The 23,484-nt window shown below is 50.7% G+C and overlaps 11 protein-coding genes across 11 annotated transcripts; all 11 read right to left on the bottom strand.

Moving 5' to 3' along the window:
* Window positions 1-447: 447 nt before the first annotated feature.
* On the bottom strand, window positions 448-5,013 carry TbgDal_VIII7300 (hypothetical protein, conserved; the record flags this gene model as incomplete). Its single annotated transcript, XM_011777761.1, has 1 exon — window positions 448-5,013. The coding sequence occupies one exon, from the start codon at window positions 5,011-5,013 to the stop codon at window positions 448-450; it is 4,566 nt and encodes a 1,521-aa protein (XP_011776063.1).
* An 860-nt stretch (window positions 5,014-5,873) lies between these two features.
* Window positions 5,874-6,824, bottom strand: TbgDal_VIII7290 (hypothetical protein, conserved; the record flags this gene model as incomplete). The annotated part of the gene is made up of 1 exon (XM_011777760.1): window positions 5,874-6,824. The coding sequence occupies one exon, from the start codon at window positions 6,822-6,824 to the stop codon at window positions 5,874-5,876; it is 951 nt and encodes a 316-aa protein (XP_011776062.1).
* A 585-nt stretch (window positions 6,825-7,409) lies between these two features.
* On the bottom strand, window positions 7,410-11,039 carry TbgDal_VIII7280 (hypothetical protein, conserved; the record flags this gene model as incomplete). The annotated part of the gene is made up of 1 exon (XM_011777759.1): window positions 7,410-11,039. The coding sequence occupies one exon, from the start codon at window positions 11,037-11,039 to the stop codon at window positions 7,410-7,412; it is 3,630 nt and encodes a 1,209-aa protein (XP_011776061.1).
* A 260-nt stretch (window positions 11,040-11,299) lies between these two features.
* Window positions 11,300-12,664, bottom strand: TbgDal_VIII7270 (adaptor complex AP-4 medium subunit, putative; the record flags this gene model as incomplete). Its single annotated transcript, XM_011777758.1, has 1 exon — window positions 11,300-12,664. The coding sequence occupies one exon, from the start codon at window positions 12,662-12,664 to the stop codon at window positions 11,300-11,302; it is 1,365 nt and encodes a 454-aa protein (XP_011776060.1).
* Window positions 12,665-13,025: 361 nt separating this feature from the next.
* On the bottom strand, window positions 13,026-13,595 carry TbgDal_VIII7260 (hypothetical protein, conserved; the record flags this gene model as incomplete). Its single annotated transcript, XM_011777757.1, has 1 exon — window positions 13,026-13,595. One exon carries the CDS (start codon window positions 13,593-13,595, stop codon window positions 13,026-13,028), a length of 570 nt encoding a protein of 189 aa, XP_011776059.1.
* Window positions 13,596-14,001: 406 nt separating this feature from the next.
* Window positions 14,002-14,913, bottom strand: TbgDal_VIII7250 (hypothetical protein, conserved; the record flags this gene model as incomplete). The annotated part of the gene is made up of 1 exon (XM_011777756.1): window positions 14,002-14,913. One exon carries the CDS (start codon window positions 14,911-14,913, stop codon window positions 14,002-14,004), a length of 912 nt encoding a protein of 303 aa, XP_011776058.1.
* A 379-nt stretch (window positions 14,914-15,292) lies between these two features.
* Window positions 15,293-18,487, bottom strand: TbgDal_VIII7240 (metallo-peptidase, Clan ME, Family M16, putative; the record flags this gene model as incomplete). Its single annotated transcript, XM_011777755.1, has 1 exon — window positions 15,293-18,487. One exon carries the CDS (start codon window positions 18,485-18,487, stop codon window positions 15,293-15,295), a length of 3,195 nt encoding a protein of 1,064 aa, XP_011776057.1.
* Window positions 18,488-18,792: 305 nt separating this feature from the next.
* TbgDal_VIII7230 (chaperone protein DNAj, putative) lies at window positions 18,793-19,485 on the bottom strand (the record flags this gene model as incomplete). The annotated part of the gene is made up of 1 exon (XM_011777754.1): window positions 18,793-19,485. One exon carries the CDS (start codon window positions 19,483-19,485, stop codon window positions 18,793-18,795), a length of 693 nt encoding a protein of 230 aa, XP_011776056.1.
* Window positions 19,486-19,561: 76 nt separating this feature from the next.
* Window positions 19,562-20,125, bottom strand: TbgDal_VIII7220 (hypothetical protein, conserved; the record flags this gene model as incomplete). Its single annotated transcript, XM_011777753.1, has 1 exon — window positions 19,562-20,125. One exon carries the CDS (start codon window positions 20,123-20,125, stop codon window positions 19,562-19,564), a length of 564 nt encoding a protein of 187 aa, XP_011776055.1.
* A 999-nt stretch (window positions 20,126-21,124) lies between these two features.
* TbgDal_VIII7210 (hypothetical protein, unlikely) lies at window positions 21,125-21,544 on the bottom strand (the record flags this gene model as incomplete). Its single annotated transcript, XM_011777752.1, has 1 exon — window positions 21,125-21,544. The coding sequence occupies one exon, from the start codon at window positions 21,542-21,544 to the stop codon at window positions 21,125-21,127; it is 420 nt and encodes a 139-aa protein (XP_011776054.1).
* Window positions 21,545-22,833: 1,289 nt separating this feature from the next.
* TbgDal_VIII7205 (hypothetical protein, conserved) lies at window positions 22,834-23,127 on the bottom strand (the record flags this gene model as incomplete). The annotated part of the gene is made up of 1 exon (XM_011777751.1): window positions 22,834-23,127. One exon carries the CDS (start codon window positions 23,125-23,127, stop codon window positions 22,834-22,836), a length of 294 nt encoding a protein of 97 aa, XP_011776053.1.
* Window positions 23,128-23,484: the final 357 nt, after the last annotated feature.

Raw genomic sequence — 23,484 nt, 5'->3', positions numbered from 1 at the left:
AAAATGACGAAGGTTAAGCATTTTTAGAATAAGCAGAGTGAATGAACTTGCACGGGGCCACACGGTAGATGGCCGTGGTGTATGGAAGCGAAGCCATGCTTCAAAGCCGAACAGTCACTGACATGCGGATGTATGTATATAACGGATGGGGAAAGGGGTATATATGAAGAAGTGTATAGGAGTCATATATAAATGGAGAATACAGATCACACGTTCCCACGCCGTGACTATAGCAACATGAACATTCCCCATAAAAGTAACGGTTCTATCAAAGTTGTATCTAATCCAAAACTCTCACCTTTTGAAAACACTTTGCGCCCAAAAGCCGGAGAAACAACCCCGGGGATGGGGGTGATGTTCACAAAAAGGAAGAGCAGCATCCAGAAGTAAGCACAGAAAGAAGAGTGCCGAATGTGCGTAAAATGACTTTTCCCGTCAACTGGAGGGTTATTGCTCGGGGAGGGAAAGAGAGCGGCCATACTCCATAAGCTCATCGACCTGGGCCACGAGTTTGTTGAGTTGCTCAAGCCGGCTGCGATTTTTGTCGTGTTGTTGTTGTAACATATCGGAGTAACGGGCAATAGATTGAACTACCTCCGCTTTGCTCCTTTCACGTTGCAGTGGCGAATCGCAACGACAGCAAAGCCATGGCTGAGATGATGTAACTCCACCCTCTGCGCCTGCAGAAGAACGCAGCGGACACTCTGTGGGCCGTTTGCACCCTTCCTCTGCCCCTGCTTCTTGTTCGGCATCATTTTGCTGCTGCTGCTGCCGAATCAGTTGCTGCAATGCCTCCATTTGTTTTTCATTGTCATCTTTTTCCTTTTGGTATTGGGCATTGGTTCGACCGAGTGTCGTTAACAACAGTTCCATGCACTCACGTAACTCCGATGCGCCCCTGCTATACCTCCTCTCGCCCTCTATGCACTCTTGCCTGAACCACTCCCCTGCGCAGCACGTTAAATACAACTGCGCCTTTTCGTTCGTATGCTCACAGGCCAAGCCAACCATCTCCTCCATAAGCTGCAGCAAATCGCCGGTTGCAAGTCCATAGCCGGTACCATCCTTGTGGCTACCGCATATCCCCTTCTTTAGTGATTCAATAGTGGTTTGTTGCTCGTCGACCGTTGTGTGGAGGCGGTCACACTCAATGGCATGATGCATCGCCATTGTCTTCAGCTCCGTTTTAAGCCCTTTCACCTGGTTGTGTGCCTCTTCCAGTTGCTTCTGTGTTTCCAGCCCCACTAACTCCCGCTTCTGCTCAGCAGTACTGGTACTCGCCATGAGCTCCTCAACCTGGGCAGTGAGTCGCTTTCCTTCCGCCCGTAGCACACACATTTCTCGCTCATAGTTTGCACGCGCGGCAGCGGCTGCTTTCTGCATTTTCTCCTCCCGTCGCCGATGCTCCTTCAAGTGCTGCTGCAGCTCAGTCACCTCCTTCTTGTGTTGTTCGTTGATCTTCTCCAGCGTAGAGAGCAGCGAGTCCACACGCTGTTGCGATTCGCTCAGCCGCTGCTGCAGCTCCCCACTGTTTTGCTGCTCTTGCTTCTTCACAGTCCCCTCTGCAGTACTCGCGTCTACTTCCTCGGCCTGCTGTCCTTCTGACGCAGCCTTTGCTGACTCTATAAGATATCCGCCACCGCTTCCTCCCACCACTTTCGATAACTCGAACAACTGCTCCACATCTTGCTTGTGGCGTAGGAGCAGTGTATTGGAAAAACCGTCCAAGTCCGCCAGCGTTTGCAGGGAGGCACTGAATTCACCTGTACGTACAACTACATCTTTCTCCAACGAAGCGAGCGTCCGTTCATACTGCCTTATGGTGTCACGTAGGGCATTGTTTAGTTCGTTCTCCTTCTGGGCCTCCTCTAACTGTGCAGACAGGCGCGCCGTCTCCGCCCTGAGCATGCAGATCTCTCGGCTTTGGCTTGCACTAGCAATATCAACGGCTCTCTGCGCCTTTTCCTCTTGTAACTTTTGATCCTCCACTTGCTCCTCTAACTTCATTACTTCCACCTGATGATGATACCTCTCCTCCTCCAAGGTGGCAAGTAGCGACTCTATTTGTTTTTGTGCATCGAGCAGCTTTTGGTGTGCCTTCTCATCCTGGACCTTGTATTCGTCTATCCGTCTCCGCAATGCACCAACATCCTCCTCATACCGGTTCTTCTCTTCCTCTATTTTGGCCTGAAGTGATTTGATGTCTTGCTGGGAGGCCAAAAGTTTCTCTTTAACAAGCTCATTATGCTCCCACTGCTCCCCTACACGCCGCTGCAACACCTCCACCTCCTTCTCGTAGCGGTCCCTACTTTCTCTTACTGACGCAAGTTGAGATTCTATTCGCTTCTGAGTTGCCCTTTCCTTTTCCTGTTGTGCCTGCAGCTGCTCCAGCTGCAGTCTCAAGTTGTTGGTGTTTGATTCCGACTTCTCCCACTGCTCCTGCAAGAACTTGATGCGATCAGCTGCCTCCTGCTGCTGGTAAGGCGCCTCTGCATCTGCGGCTCCAGAAACGGCTATGCGCTTTTCCAGAAAAGACTGGTACTGCTGTAGTTCCTCCACTATCGCTTTGTGCGCACACTGCTGTGCAACAATAGCATCCGCAGCGGCGCTCCACACCGCACTCGCGACGTTGTGAGTGTACTCTATAACCGTGTCCCGTTCAGCTAAAATGAAATGTATGACACTGTTCAACTGTACACCACCGGGACTTTTAGGGGGATCCCCACTGACAGCAACTAAGGGTGTCCATGGCGGGTGACACACCCCCATCAATTGCTCTACGTCCCCCACCCGCACACACGTTTCCGTGGGAGACGAGCTGACCCCACTGGTGGTACTATACCGCAAGCGCTCCATGTTTGTGACGTTACTTTGCTGATCCACACCTTGCCCTCGCTGCAGTAATACTTCACTCGCGTTGTCCCACCCCGAATGGTGTGGTTGCATCTGAAGTGAGCCTGATTCCTTGCTTGGTGCACTAATGGTGTGCTGCGTCGACTCGTCCAGGCTCCTCACGGAGCCAATAGTGATACACGACCTCGTTTTGTCTGCCACTCGCTTGTGCCGCCTCCGCTCAGTGCTCAACAACCAACAATTGAATGCACTCCGCGCACAATACTCAGCAACGAGAGCACCAACATGATGAAGCTGCTTCAGCGAGTTGTCGAGCTGGACCTGCATTGCAGCACATTTCTGTCTCATCACCGCGGTGCTGTGATCCGCTGTCATTCTATCAAGAGCCTTGCGAGTACGCAGCTCGCTGTAGCGTAGCTCCATGCGCCGTGCATGCTCTGCTTCGAGCAAGCACTCTAGTTTTGAAGCAAACCAGGCCGACACTTGAGCATTTTGTGTATCTAGTAACTCAGCGTTGTACGACCTAAGCTGCCCCACTTCCTCTTGAAGTGAAGCGCAAAGCGTACTCGTCTCCGAAAGCTCAGCAAGCGTCTCCTCCAACAACACCTCCGCTTGCGAGCAGCTCCTCCACGACCCGACCAACTTCAGAGCCGAATCTTCCAACTGAATAATACACCGTCGGTCCATCTCCTCCATTACTACTAGCCGCTGCTGCTGGGCCACTATTCTTTCATCGTGTAGCCGCCTATTTTGGCGACGAACCTCCGCATGTCTCTGCCACAGGACCCAGTAGCCATGCATACGTTGCGTGGTAGTGACACGAAGTAACCGTTGTGAGAAGGTCTCCTTCAGGCTACGAATGACGATGTTTCGCTCATGCAACTCATTATTGCACCCATCTAAGAGTTCCCCCGCCTCCGCGCAGCGGCGCTCAAGTTCTTGAACGCGAGCTTTCAGCGACTCTATCACCTCGTGCCGCTGCTGCAACAACAGGGCTTCCAATTCGTTACAATACTGATTCGAATCGTTGTTCGCTGCCAGCGCCTCGTTATACAGTGCAAGTGCTTTCTCCTTGACACAATCAGCAACAAGACCACAAAGCGCCTCGGTCCACTGCTTATGCTTCGAAGTTTCCAATACCCTACACCGCAACACTTCATCCTGCTGTTGTCGACGTACTTCAGCGATGACTACTTCCTCCATGAGCATCGCCTGGCGCTCCTCATAGTACTGCGATAGTTCCTCCTGCTGCCGAATGTAAGTGTCGGTCCGCTCCTTGAACTCACGCACCATCCCGTCTACCACTGACCTAAGCCGCAATATTTCCTCATGCTGCTGTCGTTGCAGCTTCAGTCCCGCGTCAGGTCTTTTGGCATCTAAAGCTTCTATGAGTACATCGTGTTGCCGTTGCAGCTCCTCTTCCGCGTGTTGTAGCTTCATACTCAGCTCCTCATGCTTTTGCTGTTCCTTTCGCATCAACGAGCGCATCATCTGCAAGTGCCATCGGTGGAAACAGCGCTGCCGCAAAACAACTACAGCCCGAGCTGCTGCAAAGCTCTTGGCAAGTGTCGTCCTCATTCTTCCTAGCTCCTGCGCTACAATGTTTCTTTCGCAACCAGCGACCAGACTTGCCGTGCGCCTACGCCACTTATGCAGTGCGCGCGCAAGCACCCGCCGCTCCGTTACCCGTCTCACTAAATCTGCTGCGTTGTGGCGCACTTCGTCGATGCAGTCGTCCTTAGCTGTGAGTTTGGCATGTAATTCCCACTCCCACTGTTGTTTGAGGTTGCGCTGGCCCTCGATGTAGCGCTGCATTGCCTGCTTCACCGCATTTATTTTCAACTCCTGCTCGCTCCTTTCCGTTTGTTGTTGTTGTTGAGGTGCCTCCTGCGGCACCGCGTTGTTGTTCGGTTTTTGTTGTATTGGGTCCTTTAGTAGGTTTCGCATCAGCCGCACGCCCCTTTCTAGATGCTGCACTGCATCTTCTTGTTTACTCTGCGCCCTCAGTTGATGCAGCAACGCATCGTTATTCACATAGTCTGCTGAGGTTTTGATAGCCTCTTTGCCCTCGTCCTGCAGGTGGCGGAGTTGGATCAAGTCGTACTGCGCATGGAGCACAGCGGACTGTGCCCGCTTGAGTACGTCCACCAACTCTTCCATTGCACTTGCTTTCAATTGTTACACCACGAGTTTTTTTTTTCAAAAAAAAAAATGGGAGCAAAAGCACGGTAGAGGAGGGGGAGCAACGAAGAGAACGATGTGCTGAAGTCTGTTATTAAAGGATGTGAGAGCTGATGACGTCGGCTACGCGGGTAAGCGAATGAAGTCTGTGAACGCGAAGATTCCCTTTGCCTCCCGCCTGCGGCAACCAAGGGTAAATGAAGGGCCGAAAGTTCCGCAACCAACGTTCTACAAATCTATAGCGTCATTCTATTTGATCTTATTACACACCGTAGGGTGGCGACACCACAGCCCGAAGAAAAAAAAAAAATCCGCCATCAGCCATCTTATCACAACGAAGGTACCAACCACAGGCCCCGCTACAGCAGAATCATACACATCGGCTGGAATGTGATGATACATCTCCGCAAAAAAAGCAGAAATACAGGCTCCTGAGTTTTATTACCGCATCTCCGGTGGCTTCACCAACGGTAACGCCATTCCCACTATCAGTCGCCACTGTAATGAAATGGTCGAAATTTCAAATAACTCTAACTATGTGCGGGAACATATGAGCAACCTACTGTAAACCTAAAGGCAATATAAGGAGATAAGGTGAGGGAAAGAGAACGAGCGAGGAACCCATCAGAAGACACTGTTGGTTTGGATCTATGTCCTAGCCGATTAACATATTCAATTACGATCTACGCACGGAACCCAGTACGGCATCAGTGTTTACCGTTACTAGCGTCAGTCAATGGTATCTTTGCAAAAGCGAGCTTCTAACCGTCTATGAAGACCAGAATGGTGTTTTCATTTACCATCTATTGTGTACGAGAGTGTGCCGAGTTTCTTTATAGTCAGTTCACACTCTGCGACCGCGGCGTACCTAGCGCCGGGAGGCGAAGGCACGGGAATTCTTCGCGTTGGGGTGTTCCTCTGTCCGGGTGGATGGATGACACGTTGCACGAGTAAAGGGAAGAGTCCTTATTGGACGGAGTGGCTGACGTAGATGGCGTGTTGTGCTTCTCGCCATAGGCAAGCTTACATGAAGGTTCCTTTGTCGCACTCCATGGCGAGTTGCGTGGCGTGCTTTCGTATGGTTGGCCGTCGCTCTGCAGCTCCTGTCGCCTGTTTGATCCACTGTGCCCTGTGCTGCTCAATCCGTATTTAATACTACTGGGAACTGACAACGGCGTTGATTTAGATGCCGTGTCCCACAGGAGACCTTCCATACCATCTTCCAATTGTCTCTTCACCACCTGCGGCGTGGAGCACAAGAGTAGTGCTGCTGATGTCTGTATGGGTCCACCAACTGGGCCTCTCGACCAGTGGATTTGCAGCCACTTCAAAAAGTAGCGCCTGTACACCTGTTGCTCAATGGTGAACTTCAAAGCGCGGTAAGCCTGAAGAATTTGGCGGGCATTGTTGTGAATTGTGAGCGCGCGCCTCGTAGCCACTTCTGCATTCTCTGGATTTTTCTCTTCCACGGAACAGAACGACGTGAAATCTGCCCTCGAGGTGAACAACACCCTAGAAGTGTTTACGCTATGTTCATTTAGCTGCATCTGCGGAGCATCTCCGCCGCTGTTGTCCAAGTCGGAAAGGACAATAGAATGCACATTGGTGTGTTGCCGTTGCTTCTCTTCTCCGTCCCTCACGTATGGCTGTGTCGTGTCGTGGTATCTTAAGCTGTTCTTGCTCCAAATGGTCGGAGAATCACGCTCATGTAGACCGCTGTCTTCTTCGAACCGTAGTGTCTCCTGTTGAACGCCGTTGAGAGACCCATCCAAGCAAGCGGCTTCCCACATGTTTTCCTATCCCACGGAGATATCTACCTGGGGAGGGGGGGAGGGGAGGGAGAGTTATGGCACGCTGTCACACGTTCAGTGCAGTTGATCTATCCTTTAGCACACGCCACCTGTATCTCTATGCGCTTATGTGGGTGGGCGGGTGGACGATGTTTGGCTCGATTTCTATGCTTCGCGTCTTCCACCGGCCCCAACAAGAGATAGGAAACAGACAGAATGCTACAAAGGATAGGGAAAGCAACAAACCCCAAAATCGAAGGACAAATGCGGTGTACACAAAATGAATATGAAGGTAGGCGTGAAGTAGGAATCAAAGCAACAGTGAGAAAACAACAAAGGGAAAATGGCATTTCTAAACCATCTATCAGGAGCAATTTTTTTCCACCAATTTTTTTCGCCACGTGAAAGAATGAGCAAGCTGACGCACATACGGCCTTGACTAGGTCCTGTACCGCGGCGCATCCAACTGACACTCACAATAACTCTTCCGGTGGAAACAGAGTCGCACAGTATACATTATAAATAATTAGGACCGGATAAACTCTCCGTTCCATATACCCGCCCCAACATCACTGTCAACTCACATCACGTCATCGATATCGGCGTGGTCACATCGTCAGACGGGTACGAAAAGCTTGTTTCTGCTGAACATATGCTCCTGTGGCGGCTGCCCGATGACACATAATCATCTTCATCCGGTGGCACCATTCTATAGTGGGACCTTGGTTGCCCAAGTCGCTTCCTACGCAAATGATTGTAGACGTAATCTGCCGAGTGATAGTTGTCACCTAAAAGCAACTTAAGGCTCCTCGCAGTGAGATTACGTATCTTAGAGGGATCACTGTGTGGGTTGTTGACGCCATGTGCTCTGGAGGAGGTGGGGGCGGCTGCGGCTGCGGCTGCGGCAAGTGAAGCTACCACGGCGGTGGTGGGAACAAAGCCACATGACGAGTCATCCACACAACTTCCACAGGTAGTGGGTGATTGTCCTATAGTGGATGCAGTTCGTGTCGTACAATGCTTTGCCAACCCTTTCCAGGTGAGAAAGTACCGTCGCATAAGCCCCAGATAATTTCTATTGCGGAGCGTAGCGTATGTTGACAAAACGGAACGACCCGCCGGGGAGTCGACTCTAACCCCCTTGTTTTCTGTGCGATGATGCCTCGGAACCAGTATATCCTCTCCCCTAATTCGTATCTTCGATGGAGTCCACAGCCGAGGGGAGGAGGAACGAGTGGAGATGACGCAACCGTCCCCATTATCCGATGATGGACGCCTGACCTCGGATAATGTTTTCCTAGTGCCTGCTCCAGAAAAACTCACGCGAGAAGAGTTTGGCACAATCACCGAGCGTGCTCCGGAGCGTAAAATGGGCGGCAGCGAATCAGTCTCTCCGTTATCAAAGCAGCTTTTCAGACTGCGCGGTGTTAGACTTGATTCACCAGTAAAGGTATCACGCGATTCACTCTGTACCTCATCTCTGACACCACTATTTCCTTGCGGGCTCTCCCCCAAAGAGTCCACAATAACATCGGACGTCATAAAGTCCCCTACGATGTTGTTCGTTCCCAAGCCAGCGTCCGATAGCGACTCCAGAGAAACAGTGGAGTTGACCCACGAGCACCTATCTTCAGAAATATCAGCAGTTATAATCCGCGCTGTTTGTAAACCAGAAAGAGTAGCTCCAACAATGGCATTTGGTTCTAACAGCGTCTCGAATGCAATACTGGAGGTGTCATCGCGCAGCTTCTCATTAGTGGTTTGCGGTTCCGCCCTCCGGGCTGTTTGTAAACCAGAAGGAGTAGCTCCAACAATGGCATTTGGTTCTAACAGTGTCTCGAATGCAATACTGGAGGTGTCATCGCGCAGCTTCTCATTAGTGGTTTGCGGTTCCGCCCTCCGGGCTGTTTGTAAACCAGAAGGAGTAGCTCCAACAATGGCATTTGGTTCTAACAGTGTCTCGAATGCAATACTGGAGGTGTCATCGCGCAGCCTCTCATTAGTGGTTTGCGGTTCCGCCCTCCGGGCTGTTTGTAAACCAGAAGGAGTAGCTCCAACAATGGCATTTGGTTCTAACAGTGCCTCGAATGCAATACTGGAGGTGTCATCGCGCAGCCTCTCATTAGTGGTTTGCGGTTCCGCCCTCCGGGCTGTTTGTAAACCAGAAGGAGTAGCTCCAACAATGGCATTTGGTTCTAACAGTGTCTCGAATGCAATACTGGAGGTGTCATCGCGCAGCTTCTCATTAGTGGTTTGCGGTTCCGCCCTCCGGGCTGTTTGTAAACCAGAAGGAGTAGCTCCAACAATGGCATTTGGTTCTAACAGTGTCTCGAATGCAATACTGGAGGTGTCATCGCGCAGCTTCTCATTAGTGGTTTGCGGTTCCGCCCTCCGGGCTGTTTGTAAACCAGAAGGAGTAGCTCCAACAATGGCATTTGGTTCTAACAGTGTCTCGAATGCAATACTGGAGGTGTCATCGCGCAGCTTCTCATTAGTGGTTTGCGGTTCCGCCCTCCGGGCTGTTTGTAAACCAGAAGGAGTAGCTCCAACAATGGCATTTGGTTCTAACAGTGTCTCGAATGCAATACTGGAGGTGTCATCGCGCAGCTTCTCATTAGTGGTTTGCGGTTCCGCCCTCCGGGCTGTTTGTAAACCAGAAAGAGTAGCTCCAACAATGGCATTTGGTTCTAACAGTGTCTCGAATGCAATACTGGAGGTGTCATCCTGCAGTTTCCCACGCCCGTCTAGCAGTTCCCGAAAAAAAGGCACACACGAACCCGTGGACAGATTCATTTTATGTCTGCAGTGACCTGCTTGACCCGCCTTCGTTGGCCCATCAACTTCAGTGACATCAGAGACTTCAACAATATTAAGCTGACAGGAGTCGTTGTCGTGTCCTAAGGAATGTTTGCAACGGTTTTTTCCAGGGTGGCCGTGGGACTGAGTTGCATAGTGGTCGTTTTTTTGCAGCAGGCACTTTTCATAATCGAATTCTTCCGTATCAATGCTATCGACAGACGAGGTAAGTTCGTATGGAACATTGGTCCGCCGTGCCACCGACGTCATTGGCCAATCAGTGAGGCTCTTCCCTGTGTTTTCGTTGTTCACCGTCCCTTTTCTCGGGCTTGTGCTTGAAAAATGATCATCAAATGAAGCAATACTGCAACTGGCAATGCGTGGCGCCGGACCGCCAACATGCTCATTGGTGGCGGTGCCGGTGTTCTTTTTCGACGAGCAGTTGCCACGAAGAGCAGGGGATGGTACAGCTGATAAGTACGGGGAGCTGCCCTGCACCTTCCTCTTGTTATCACACTCTCTATTTCTTTCGATGACAGAGTGTGGGTCAAAGGGAAGGGACGTTGCACTTTTCATGGTTCGTGGGGACGCGGATGATTTACCACGGGGAGGCAGACCCGTCGGCCACCCCAGGCACGACGCTGAGCCTACCCACGTAGCTGCAGCGGCTGGAAAGCCCTTTACCCCTACCCAGGCGCCCCTTCTCCTGGCCACAGCGTTATATTCTTCGCTAAGGTCTATGGATGGACGTTTGCTAGTAGGCAAAGAGCGAGGCGTCGATTGCGCAAATGCATTCAAAACCTTTTCTCTAGCAGTTCTGGCGTTGAACTCCCGCCGAAGTAGCACCGCCCGTGTCTGCCGAGGTGACCTCAGAATTAAGGCGTCTCCAGTAAAGCGCGGGTTGACATGTTTGTTGCCGGCGGCGGTGGTCACCGCAGTGGTAGCGACCTCAACGAGGCTTGGGCTGACATATCCTGTTTCGCTGTCAGAAGATGCCCGCCCTGTGCACTGCGGACCCCATTGGGCACCTAACAACTCCTCCACCGTTTTCGGTGGACCTGGCACGTCACGTGAGCTTTTCACGGAGAAGGAGCCACTACGTGGTGGAAGTGCTGCAAAAACCCCATCGTCCTTACTTCCCTTCCTCTCCCTTTTATCTCTGATATCAATCACGACTCTTATGGGTGACGGCGGTTTAAGGTCCAGGTCTGGGGCAATCACACCCGACTCCCTAATCCGCCTCCATGGAATTCCTCTTGTGGACTTTACCGGCCTTACCGCCGCGTCCGCCTGCTGTATGGGAGGGATGTCGAAGAAAAGCGGCTCCTTACTATAGTCTACGTCTTTCTCTTCTAACCGCTCGGACGAGCGCTGGTCGGCGGTAACCCACAGAGCTGAGTTGGAAGTCGAGCCCTTCATCGTATTCGATCCAGACAACTGAGTTGGAGACCTATTTCGTTTATTGGACGAGGGGGGAGGAAACAACTAAAATGGGAAGCAAAGGATGCCATAAGACGGTGACACTAATATGCGTATATACATTTCAAATAAAGCAGTATGAGACGATAAAAGCTCGAAAACCACAGGAAACAGTGGTGACAGCAGCAATCTCAACAAGCTTGCTGCCAATCGCGGCGTTCACTGCGACGTGCAGAACTCCATAAAAGTGACAAAACACTTCAATGTGTTCGGAATACGTAGGAATCAGCTAACACAATGTTTCTAATCCAACGTGACGGGTTGTAAGCATCGCTACGCTCTGTGATATCCAGTGCCTTGACGCTGAGACCTGTCAGACTGTACTGCGGGACCTCAAACTCCACCGAGATGGGGCCTAATTTGCGGTGAACACCCGGTTTCACCGCTGTACCCGTACTGAGACGAATGCTGCAGACCTCTTCGGCCGTCCCCAAGAGCTTCTCAATGCTCCACACGGCACAACACTCTTCTTTCCTGTGCTCAAATGCTTGTCCTGAGACGTCCGCCTTAAGCTCCGCTGCCGCAGCGGTACAGAACGGTGGTGTAGGAACAGTGACGGTGACGTTTATGGCGTAACGGCCGGCGGGAATAGCCGCCCGCACGCGCAATTCCAGTTCTAACTGATGCTCTGACAACTCGACCAGCGAATGTGCGAGATGGAGCGGCATCGTGGTCGCTGAAATACTACAGTGATAACTCATGAGCGTGAACTCTCCCTCCGGTGGGTGGATTGAGAGCAGTCGCTCAGACTCGAATTTGTTGTAGTCAGCCTCGTCGTGGAAGTTGACGTAATCAAGTAAGGAAGAAGAAAGCTCATACCCCCTAACGCCAAATCCACCGCTCAAGAACAGGTTAAGAACTGGGGTACCCACAAGAAAACTTTTCATGACGATTGAGCCATCAACACCTACCACCACCACCTGTCCAGCAGCGTCAAATACGGCATGAAGGCGCTCAATTAAATCCACATAAATCTCGTTTCTCTGCTCCGCAGATGCCTTCATAACGGACGTTTCTGTTGCATCACTGCACCGTGTCTGTTCCAAAATATCCCCGATGCCTAAGCTATCGACAAGGTAATCCATGGATATGAAGTTATCCCGCATTACAGGAACGATGTCGTTAAAAATATACGGCCGCAGCCGTTTCGTGCTCAGTTCCTGAGGTATGCCGAGGTCAAGCACTTCATCCAACAACTCGTACACTAACGTGAAGTTTTGTCGCACTGCTTTTTCTGAGATGGAACCCAAGTAGTCCCTGATGACCTCCAAAATGCGAAGGAGCATGTCCAGCGTCAGACTCGGCGACGTGTTTGTCAGCGATGTGCAAACAAAAAGAAGTTCGTTACGCTTGACGAAGCAAAAGTGTACACCCTTTTCCGTGAAGAATGGAGGGCAGTCGCCCTCAGGCGCTGAGTGCCGAATGAGCCTCCTGTGGGTTCCATCCCAGAATTTGTAAGTGCGAAAGAAAGTCTCATCGGTGTTGGAAGGGGCATCTCGTTTGTAGTCCTTAAAGACAATTCTCTCACCACGAGGAGAAAGGATGAACACTTGCGAAATGGGCATCTTTTACGCTGGCTGACACGGATGAGGGGTGTGCCTCCCGCCGGCAAGAGACAAAGAGTCCGGAGAGCAGAAAGCAATGTCGTCACTAGACCAAACATAAGTGCCGGACGACACGGCGTCAAGAGTGGGAAGTACAGACAGAGCACCTTTTATGTGTTTGCCCAGATGCCATGAGGAGGACACATTCACAAAAAGTAGCTAGGGGGATTTAAACAAACAAACAAAAAATGGTGACCTACATACATCGCTAGTGCCCCCCTACTACGTACTGGAGAACTATATATATATATATATATATATATAACGAGCAACTCAGGGGGAAGCAGCCGTAGTGTCCCCCCTCTCTTCATCTATTTTTCTGTCATTTCGCTGCTGCTCGCGTGTCAACATAACACTGGCGCAGGCCGCTTGTCATGCGATCAATATCTTTCGTCAGCTCGCCATTTTTGTCCAGAATCAACTGCAACTGCTGCTCAGCACGCTGCACATTTTGCCTCCACTTTCGAATGAGTGTATTTACCAACTCCAGCGTCTGCTCAGCTTCCTCCTCCACACGTGCCTCTGTCGCCCTGCAGGCCCGCTCGGCCCGCCGCCTAGAGCCAGATGCAAAAAACCACGTGAACAGTGTTAAAACAACACAAGCTGCTGGGATGTTATGCTCTTCCTTCCACTTGTGCTGTGCGATACCAACGGCGTGCGATTGGACAGCACTGAAGTCCCGCCGTCTCACCGCGTCAAGTATTTCTGCCGTGGGAATGCTATATTCCTCTTTTTCTTCATCCTTCCCAACGGCTTTGGGTGTTGTTGCGGTCGGATTGGCACTGCCAGTGACAGGCTGGTTGGGCCCAGGGTTAGTACTTGAAGTAAAGCGATATGAGGTGTTCCACACAACTAAAGGGGAAAACCTTGCTCCAAGAAATGACTTACGCATCGCTCACACGAATACTCTTCTGCTTCCTTTATTGGATATGTCCACCTTCTCTACAACCCACAAAAAGAAAGTGGAAGGTGGTGAGGAAAATAAATAAATAGAGGAATAAAAACGAACAGATACTTCATCGACAATCAGCAATGTCACCTCTAGGCGCGATGTGCCTTTAATCAACTACATGGAAGCGCGGTACTTACGTTAAAGAGCTAAATGCCACTTTTCGTAGATAAGCAAGAGTAACCCGGTAAGCTCCACAGACTCGCCATATGGCAACAGTGTAGAGGCAAATATAAAAAGGGGAAAGGTGCTGTGAGGAAGGAAGGGAGGAACTGAGACACATATCCGCCGGCACTATATAGAAGAGACGAAGCTAGAAGAGTTGTAAAAATAGACGCTGTAGCACCACTTAGTCGCTTCCCACTATTTGCACCTCAGAAGACCGCGCCAAAACCACAACGAAAGCGAAACTCATCGGTGGTAAGCGTACTACAGACATCTGCTGCCGCTCTAAAAAACACCAACTTAAAATACCCTCGTCACAATCCAGCTCGACTCGAATGCGTGCGTTAGCCGCGTATGTGACACCCGTTCTTTCCATCACGGCCTCGCCGAAGTTATGCACCGTTCGACCGTCGTTCCAGCAAAGTGCAAACCCCTCCCATTGGTCTACGCTGTCTGCCCACATTTTCTCTTTGTCACGCGAAATAACTCCGACTGCCATCGTATCACATCGAAGCACATTGAACGTGATGCGGTACTTTCCCCTGCGGCAATAAGACCCAGCCGTGGCGCACACAACATCAGAGAAGAGGCGACCGCTGCAGGGTAGCGGGCAGAAAGGGCCTTCCACTACAACGGCATAACGTGAGGACCAGGAGCGTAGAAGGCCGTAGAAACGTGCCTCTGCATAGCAGGCATCGCGGTAGGCCTCCGGAATGGGATTTTTATATCCGCGCAGCAAATTCAGCAACATTCCGAAGAGCATAGGGTTCCTACACGGAACCTCGATGGCATTTTCAACGCCTCGGTCAGCAGTGTGCTGTTGGAAATGCTTCACGGCCATGAGGAAGAGCACCGACTGTGGATCCTTCAGTAGCAACTCGCGCCGCACACAAAAATCCTTTCCGTCCACACGAAAACTAACAACATCAGGGAGTGCTACGTTAAAGTTGCAAAGCTCGCGTTGCAATGATCTCAGCCTTGCGACTACTCGCTCGGACCAGGCGTTAGAGGTCGGTGTAACGGCGGCGGCATAAGGAGCCACCTGCTCCACTACCGTGCTTACGGCAGCGGCCTCCTCATCGGAATCGACATACATGAGGCAAAAGAATCACGCACCAGAATAATGAGGTGCAACCTAACAATGCTTACCTTCTCTTACACTACTTACCGAGCCGCTGATGGTCAAAAGCGCAGTACTTTGAGACAGCGCCTCGGCACGCAAATGCACAAATGACAGAAGATGTAGTGGCCGAGGTGGTATGTTCAACACATCCCGAGAAGAATTAGATCATTAGATAAATGAAGCGGTTCCCTGGACGACCCGTATACACCTGGCACGGATACACCATTCCCCTCTCGAAAATGAAAAAAAAAACATTCGCCTACACGAAGCACCCTTTCCATTGAAGTTTGGTATCCGCAACGCTGTCACAAAAAAAAAAAACAAACAAACCTACCCACCACGTTCAATACACCTAGAAGGTCCTGCAACGAATGACAGGGAGGTTTGCCTGAAACTCTTGGGGCGAACCGTACCTCTTAATGGCGATGCGCATCGGTACCGCTGTGAAATCGGGAAGATTCAACACGCAGCCCCGGTTGGCGGCAGCTACATCGTCTCCATCGATGGGCTGCGCTCCTTCACACGGTCGCCGTGACGGCAACGCCACCTCCTCCTGGTCTGTATTAAACGCATCCGTTGCTGCGGATGCAGAACTGTTGACAATAGTCAACACTGCCTTTCTGTGAGGGTTGGAGTTCGCAACATATGTCTGAAAGAACTCCCTTACCATTTGGGGACTCACCTGTTCGAGTGCAGCTACTACTGCCTCCTTCCCCTGAATACCCAAGGGGTTCAGATAGCGTCCGCTTAAGTCATCGCAGTCGTGATCGGCTGAATCCGGTAGTTTCTTCCTCGCTTCGATAAGACCACTCACAACAGTCTGCACATCAGTCTCGCTGCATACCGCGACAAGCTTTTCCTCGACAGCAGCTAAGAATGCGATGATGCGGGAAAAGAGATACAGTCCATCAACACCCTCAACAGCACTCTGCACACCGAATTGCAAGTGAGCAGTGCCTTGCAAGCGAAGGGACCTTGAGAAAACAATGTAGCCAAGTGCTTCCTTTGTTCGAAGTTCATTGAAAAAACTGGATGAGAGTAACTTATTCATGCAGTCACAAAGCGCCCGCACCATGGCAGTTTCCTCACCAACATAAATGTCAAGCAGCACTGCCACGTTGGGGTTTTCCGGGTTGAAAGGGGGATAACTCATGACGCTGACGACCGGAGTGCCAAGTTTGGAGGAGTCGCGGCTGAAGGCATACGCATCACGAAATCGGGGAATAGACTCCTTAGGGGCAGGGGGCACGTTCATGCAAGATAGTTTCTTTTCCATCGTATCTAGCAAACATTCACGCATGTAGGAAGCGGAAGGTATGTTGCCTGCTATGAAGCACTCAAAGTATATTCCGCTTCTGAGATAGTCATCAACGAAGGATAGGTATTCCTTGTAGGAGATCGATGAGGCTGCATTGAGTATTTCATCAAAGGTATACATAACCACCTTCCCCACCTTCACGAACGCGTCATTCACCAGCTCGTACGGCTGTTTAGCAGCGCTGCCGACCAGGTGTCGCAGTGCTACCTCCGAGTAAGTATTGTACTTTTCAGCCGTGCCACGGAGGACATTTGGGCTAAAGAACTTCTCGAACAGTGAGAAAAAAAACTCCACTATTCTCTGCTGAGGTCCCGTGACGCTAAGTGAAATCCCCCCAGTGCTCAATTCAACACTGTTTTCCAGAGAGGCAAGTACACCAAAATAACTGACTTCAGCGAGGGCATCCTTCAATATGCTCCGCATGACACGCGCGTAGAAACGGTTCTTTGGCGTGGCATACACACACGGTGACAACGCGCACCAATGGATCGACGACTTGAAAGTTTGGTAGTGCCATACATTTTTCCGCATGAGTGTGACACCGTACATAGTATTGAACGTTTCAACCGCCGGCTCAGAATGACCGTCAGAGCTCCCCTCATTATAAAGCGTGAAGTCCGTAGCGAGGAATGGGTTGGGGGGTGGAAGCGACAAACCAGCTTGGGTCGGTTTGTGAAGACTAGCCGCCCAACGCCGAAGAAGGTCATCAGGGACTCGACAAAGGGAAAACTTTGTTTTGTGGAAGCGCGTTGCGCAGTTGCATGGTATCTGCGCGAAATTGGGCAGAGTGTGAAACACGCTTGAGGCACATTGCTCCTCCTCGGATTCCTCGGCATCTTCCTCCTCCTCCTCTATAGCTGACTCCGGGCCCTCCTCACGTGGTGTGTCGTCGTCCGTACTGCAAGGCATATCTCCCCACATGAACGTTATAACACATTTCTCGGGTGTTAGTTGGGCGACGTATTCCTCGGTTGCATGAATATCATCCTCCAGTACTCTATTTCCAGAAACCCAACAGTTTGGCAGGTCAGTCTCGTTAGCCGAATAGGCCAACTCAACGCAGTGATCCGCATACCCACTAATATCACACGATTCAAATGAAAGCAACTCCTCTGATTTCATATGCTCATACACTGAAGTGTCTACGTGGGCGGTCTGTCCAATGCCCTGATAAACCATGTCGATGACGTCCGGAATGCACCGTACGCCGTCAAGTGTAAGTGATATATCAACGCAAAAGAGCTCATTGTCGTCATCAATTCTTCGAGGACCAACACTCATTGCAACTGCGAGCCCCTGCTGCCGCAGGATACCAAACACGGAGGAGTCACACTCATGACCCAAGATATAAGAGACATAGCCCGAGGGACTCGACCGCCACAGAGATGAATGTGATTTCACGGGCCAAATCATGGCAATGCTTCGCGTCTTCCTCACCGTTCGAACATTCAACCACAATCCTCCCGAGGCTGTCGAGCGCAAAAGCGGGTCACTGGGCTGCATGAAACGAAACGGTGATGGCTCCCCCACACGCATTTTTGAAAGAGGCTCCTCAATAATGCTTAGCACCCATTCGGGAGGAAACGCGCTGTATACCGCTATGCATGCAGCTCCCGAAACGTAATGCGCTTCAAAGAACTTCAGCAGCTGCTCACGGATGTCAACCTGTTTTTGCAGTGGTTCATCCCAAAGTGTTGTCATATTGCCATTGCCATAGCGGCTTCTTGGGTGCCGCGGATCACAAAGAGAGCGGAGTAACTCGTCCTGACGCCAGAAATCCACACTATGGTTTTTCTCATCTTCACTGTGAACCGCCTTCACCTCACGGGATATGGAGCTCGCATCGAAACTTGGGGCGATGAAAAACTCAACAAACCGCTCCAGTGCTCCTTGGAGTGCATCCTGTGCCACGGTAAAGTAGTACGTTGTGCCACGATCTGCTGTCCAAGCGTTGCAGTAGCCACCGTTCTTTGTGATGTAGTCGCTGTATTCACCTTCACTTGGGTACTTCTCCGTCCCCATGAACAGCATGTGCTCACAGAAATGCGCCAGTCCGGGGAGCACCTCCGGGTCGTTGAGCTGACCGGCGCGTATGTTCATCGCTGCGGCTGGCACGCGTGCATTGGGGTCCTGCACCACAATGCACTTTACTCCATTTTTGAAAATATAGCCAAAGTGCTGGACGCGAAGAACTGAAGGGGTGACGATGCGGACTTCCTCCCGCGTCATCTGCTCGTGGTCACTGTTGTTAAATACGCGATATGCTGATGCGCGTGGATGTGTTCATGTTTTGACAAAAGGGGAAATAAACAATAAGAGATTTAGTAGTCAACCACGCAGTGACGAAAAAAGGGAGTAAAAAGTGTGGTTACAACGGTAATGCATTAGAAGTATGCAATAATGCGGCAAAGGAGGGTAAATTATGCGTGCCGGTACTTACAGCGCCCCCCTAATGAGATGGTTAATAGCAACTCTTCTCTTAGCAGCTGCTATTGGCTACAATGCACTGGGCCTTCGCTGTAGAGGGGGTGGAGCTAAGACGACGAACCATAACTATAAAAAGATCCTATTCTCTCATCACCATCAGCGTGGACGGAGTGGGACTGGGGAGGGACCCTCCCCCCATGCATGTTCAACGCTGAAACAGCGCCAACGTCCCCGTATTCCTTACCGTCGAGCACACCGTCAATCCAGTCCACAGTTGGTGATGTTCTACGATATGGAAACACCCAGAGAAGAAACGAACGAACCAATATAAATGCTGTTGTCCATACCACACACATGCGCAACAATGTCTGTGTCCTACCATTCACATAGTTTTCTGTCGTGGAGCCTGGCCGCTCGTACACGTACATCCCCACCTTCGCATCCCACGCGCCTGTTCCATTCCCCCCTTCCGCGCTTTTGGCAGATGCCGGTGGGCTCCACTTCCCGTCCTTCAGCGCCTCGTAGGCCTCCTGCACCGCCTGAAATCGTTCTTTGTTACCCTCTGGGCCGCCATCGGGATGAAAGCGAAGCGCGAGGCGACGGTAAGCCTTCTTGATGTCATCTTTGCTTGCGGTACGTTGAAGGCCGAGAATGCGGTAGGGGTCAAATGGCCCCCGCTCTGCACATTGCAAGAGCCTACAGGCACGGCGCATCATGGTCAAGAGTTCCTTTGTGGTTAAAGAAAGGAGGAGAAAAGTGAGGGGAAATTGGGATCCAGATGCTAACACGCACACATACATGCATAGCACATCGTAATTCTCTGGTAACCATCCGCACTTGCAGCTCGCTAGCGAGGAGGTAACAGCCTCGAAAAAACTATCCGCTGTCGCATGGACAACCGCTGTGGTTCGCCATGCCTGTGGCGTGTGTAGGGAGCAAATCCTCAGTCATACTGACAAACGGCGCTACGCTCAGCAAAAAGAGTTCCAGGCAATTACCTCTTACCCCGTTCTCTGACGCCATGAGTGCTAGCTGCGCGGTATCACACGGATGGAGGCCCCAAAGCGTCATTTCCAACTCTTCGCAAAACCCCAAGGTGACGAGGGGCGCTTCATAGCAGCCGCAGCTTTCGCGTGGATGAAAACAAGCGCCAGCCACATATGTTGACAATCTCTCTGCATCCAGAGGATGCTCTGGGGCTAGGTGAAGCTGGGGTTGGCTGTAGCATTCACTGTAACTTACAAAGAAAGTCACCAACAAACGCTCCACATTTCCAACCGAACCCATCCGTTCCATGATGTGCACAGCCTCCAGCCACACAACACTTCTTTCAAAACTGTCCTTCTTGCGATGGAGCCGCCAGAGTCCGTTGGACCGAACGAGAGTGGCAGCCATTTCGTCAAACTCGTCCCGTGTGCATTGAACAGAGGGCGTGTTCATAGTGTAAGGTTTGCTTTATGACAATTCATAAATCAGAGTGTGCGCACCACGGCACCAATACTGACCTGATCCCACGTTCTCCCCTTCAGCAAAGAGGGACACAAGCAAGAGATGGAAGGAAAAAAAAAGAATTTTGCCGGTGTGTGCCTTCGCCTCTCCCAAAAATAGAGGGCCAAATGGGCTAATGGACAAACAAACGCAATAAATCAGGAATGGACACCGCAATCCAATTTAAAACAAGTAATAGGACCGGCGCATGAAAGTTAACAAAAAACTACGAGTACCAACAATACGAAGAAATGAGGAAATTATACAAAAGAGGCCGATATTATTACTAAAGGACTGAAAAAAATCATTGGAACACAGAATGGAGACCAGTTCAGAACTGTTGTAGCCTGTTCAAACAGATCGCTGATAACAGACTATCACAGACAGAAGGGAGAGGGTTCATAGCAAACAATTTTTTTGCTTGCTTACGCATTGAACCTGCATGAGCCGTGTTGCCATCACCTGCCTCCTTCAAATTGTTCACAGAAGGTCTGAGAAGGTGACTAGGGGTTCCCCCCGCATTACACGTGCGTGCCCACGCAAACTCTCGTTTGTTTGTGAATGTGCTGTCGGACTTGGTAAACCTTCATTGGCCCAGTACTTGGGTCACGGGACCTGTTGCCACCATCTGGGCTTCAGTGCTTCCCTCCTGCGGCTACGTGATTGTCGTTTGTGATAAGGTCATTCTTTTTGTGATTCAAAAGCGAGGACAGCTTCATGAGGGACTGTGCCAGCTTCAGCCATCGGACCCCTTTTGTTTTTCCACTGCACCAATTAATTCTGTTTCTGCCCTCATTCCTTTTAGCCTTGGGTACCGGAGTAAGTGTCTGCCTACTTGCTGGCTGTTTACCTCTAGTACGCTGCGAGCTTCCCTCCTCTGCCGACCATGCACTACTTTTGGTGATGCGTCAGACCAGATTTTCTGACGAATTACCCCGTGCGCTTCACGTATTAGCCACCTTTCATTGCCACGCTCCGCTTTTCTATGCTTCCATTCGTAATCTTTCCTAGGGAAGTGGTGACCCCCGGATTGTATTGTCGGGCGCACCAGATCGGCATTTTGTCCCTTCCTTCTCTTCTTAAAAACCCGTCCACCGGCTCAGTCGGTTTTAAAAGAGAAGGGGGAAACGGAATTAAAGGGTACACCATATCCATCATTCCACCACCTCTTGTTAAAGTGAATTTGCATTGAACGTGGTTTGGAGCCACAGCGAGGAAGCAACTGAATGTCCACGACAAGTGTGGTGGGGCGCGGAAAACTTCGGATAGCTCGCGAACTACGGTTACAAGCTCTTTCATACCATTTGCAACAAGTCGCCGACATGTGGAGAACCTCGGCAGCTTCCCGCGGGCTGCGTAGGACCCGTTCATTTAACACTCACGATTTCCCTGCACTGTCACATATATGCACATACCGCACTTCCGTCTCCCCACGGCGGGGTGACGACAGTGCCACGGTCTCCCTCACTTTACATGCGGCAGGTATTCACATGTCCCTTATCGCGACGTTAAATGGGAAATCTCGCGACACTTCAAGGGGGAAGAGACGACATCACCTGATCCCCATGGATCTCGAAGTAGCGCTCAGCCGCCGCTGCGAATGATTCAGCCAATGGTACCTACTGATAATCAGCGACGCGCACACAAAAGAGCAATCGAAACGGTTGCCACCCCACTGGAAGGGGCCTACTGGCAAATGACTCTCGAATGAAATGCAGTCCCTGACCCTAAATTCGCGGTGCACGAGGCTGAGGTGTTGTCATCACATCGTTCCACTGAGGAGGCACACGAAGACATTCCGATCAATAACTTCCTGAGGGGGGGGATAACCCTTTGCGAAACGAAGCGCAGCGTCTAAATCAGTTACACGAGTAATAGCAAGAGTAAACAGCCCTGAACTATGGCATCAAGCACAATTCCTTGCATTTGTTCGAGCTTACAGGTGTGACAAAGAGGTGAGGAGCTCCCCACCTTTTGTTTTGTTTGTTACGACCCACCGGCCCTCAACATACTCCAACGTTACACTGACGTAATATTGTTTGCCTGGTTCACTAGATAACAACGTTCAGAAGGTGTAAGAGACTTGTGCGCACCCCTTACCGCTCCCATGCTCTGCTGATTTATCTAATGATTGAAACTGAATGCCTCTTTTTAGGCAACACTTGCCGTTACGAGCCCTAATTGCAAGGGGACCATTCGGAAACCCTTACACGCGACCGCTGCACAACTCTGTGGGTGCTAACCATGCCCTTTACTATCGTTGCTTGCCTTTATCCGAATACAAGTTAAACGTCTGCAAGTAGTGAAAGGGTGAGAATCAAATTGCCTGAAGAAATGTCTGTCGACCCCTGCCAACGGGTAACTCCTCACTGACAAATTAAAAAATTTCTTCAAATTTCCATAGAAATATAGAGGTGATAAGTGATGGAAGTTAGGGAAGAAACGAACACACACATACGCACAAAACAGCCGGCTCTCATTTGCTGGGCTAACATCACAAATAAGACAAACCCCTTCCTCAGCTGAAATGCTCTACCACCGCACGCGCTTAACGACCTACGGGAGAGAGATGGATGGAGAGGCAAAGAATAACAACACATGCATATAAACAGGGGCATATAGACAAAAACAACTGGTAAGATACCCGCTCAACCTTTGGTCTAAAAAAAAAGACCGCAGCACGTCACCTCGGGTGTGGGTGACTTTTCCTCAGACTTGTTTGGCCCCCTCGGACAGTTAGCCTCCGGGGGTGTATGAGCAGGTGGTACGTGGAAGACGTCGTTAAAACGTTCAGTCCACAACTTCGGGTCCGAGACAACTCTGCCCTCTGCAAACGAACTGTTTTTAGACAAAGGGGGGATGCTTGAGTTACTCGGCAACTGCAAACTGGGGAGACTCGAGCGCCTTTGTATCATTCGCTCCTCCAACGTAGTTTTCTCTGTTGAACCCTGCATTTAATCTTGCCTACGCCGGTCTATGCGCTTTGCTGCTGCAACCGATATTCGTCGAAGCAGACAAACACATGTGACAAGCAATAGAGAGAGAACGGAGAAGAGGCTACGTATCTCGTTAGCGAAGTTGATAAACAATTGACAGATTAATGATGGTAGCGGCAGCCAACCTTACGGAAAGAAAGGAAGTTGTGAGCACTTGCACGCAGAAGCGCATCCACAAAATGTAATACATAATCCAGCTCCTCTTGCGGAAAAAATATACGCGTATGGCGTTAGAAATTAGTGGTAGAGAGGCACTTCATTCCCGTTGAAGCATCTATTGATATATTGGAGTCTCTGCAAAAGTGACTCCTGTAG

The sequence above is a fragment of the Trypanosoma brucei genome, chromosome 8 (genome assembly GCF_000210295.1).
Source record: "Trypanosoma brucei gambiense DAL972 chromosome 8, complete sequence".
In the NCBI taxonomy this organism is placed as follows: domain Eukaryota; phylum Euglenozoa; class Kinetoplastea; order Trypanosomatida; family Trypanosomatidae; genus Trypanosoma; species Trypanosoma brucei.
The sequence above is the reverse complement of the archived record's forward strand: the minus strand, read 5'-3'. Positions and strand labels throughout refer to the sequence as shown.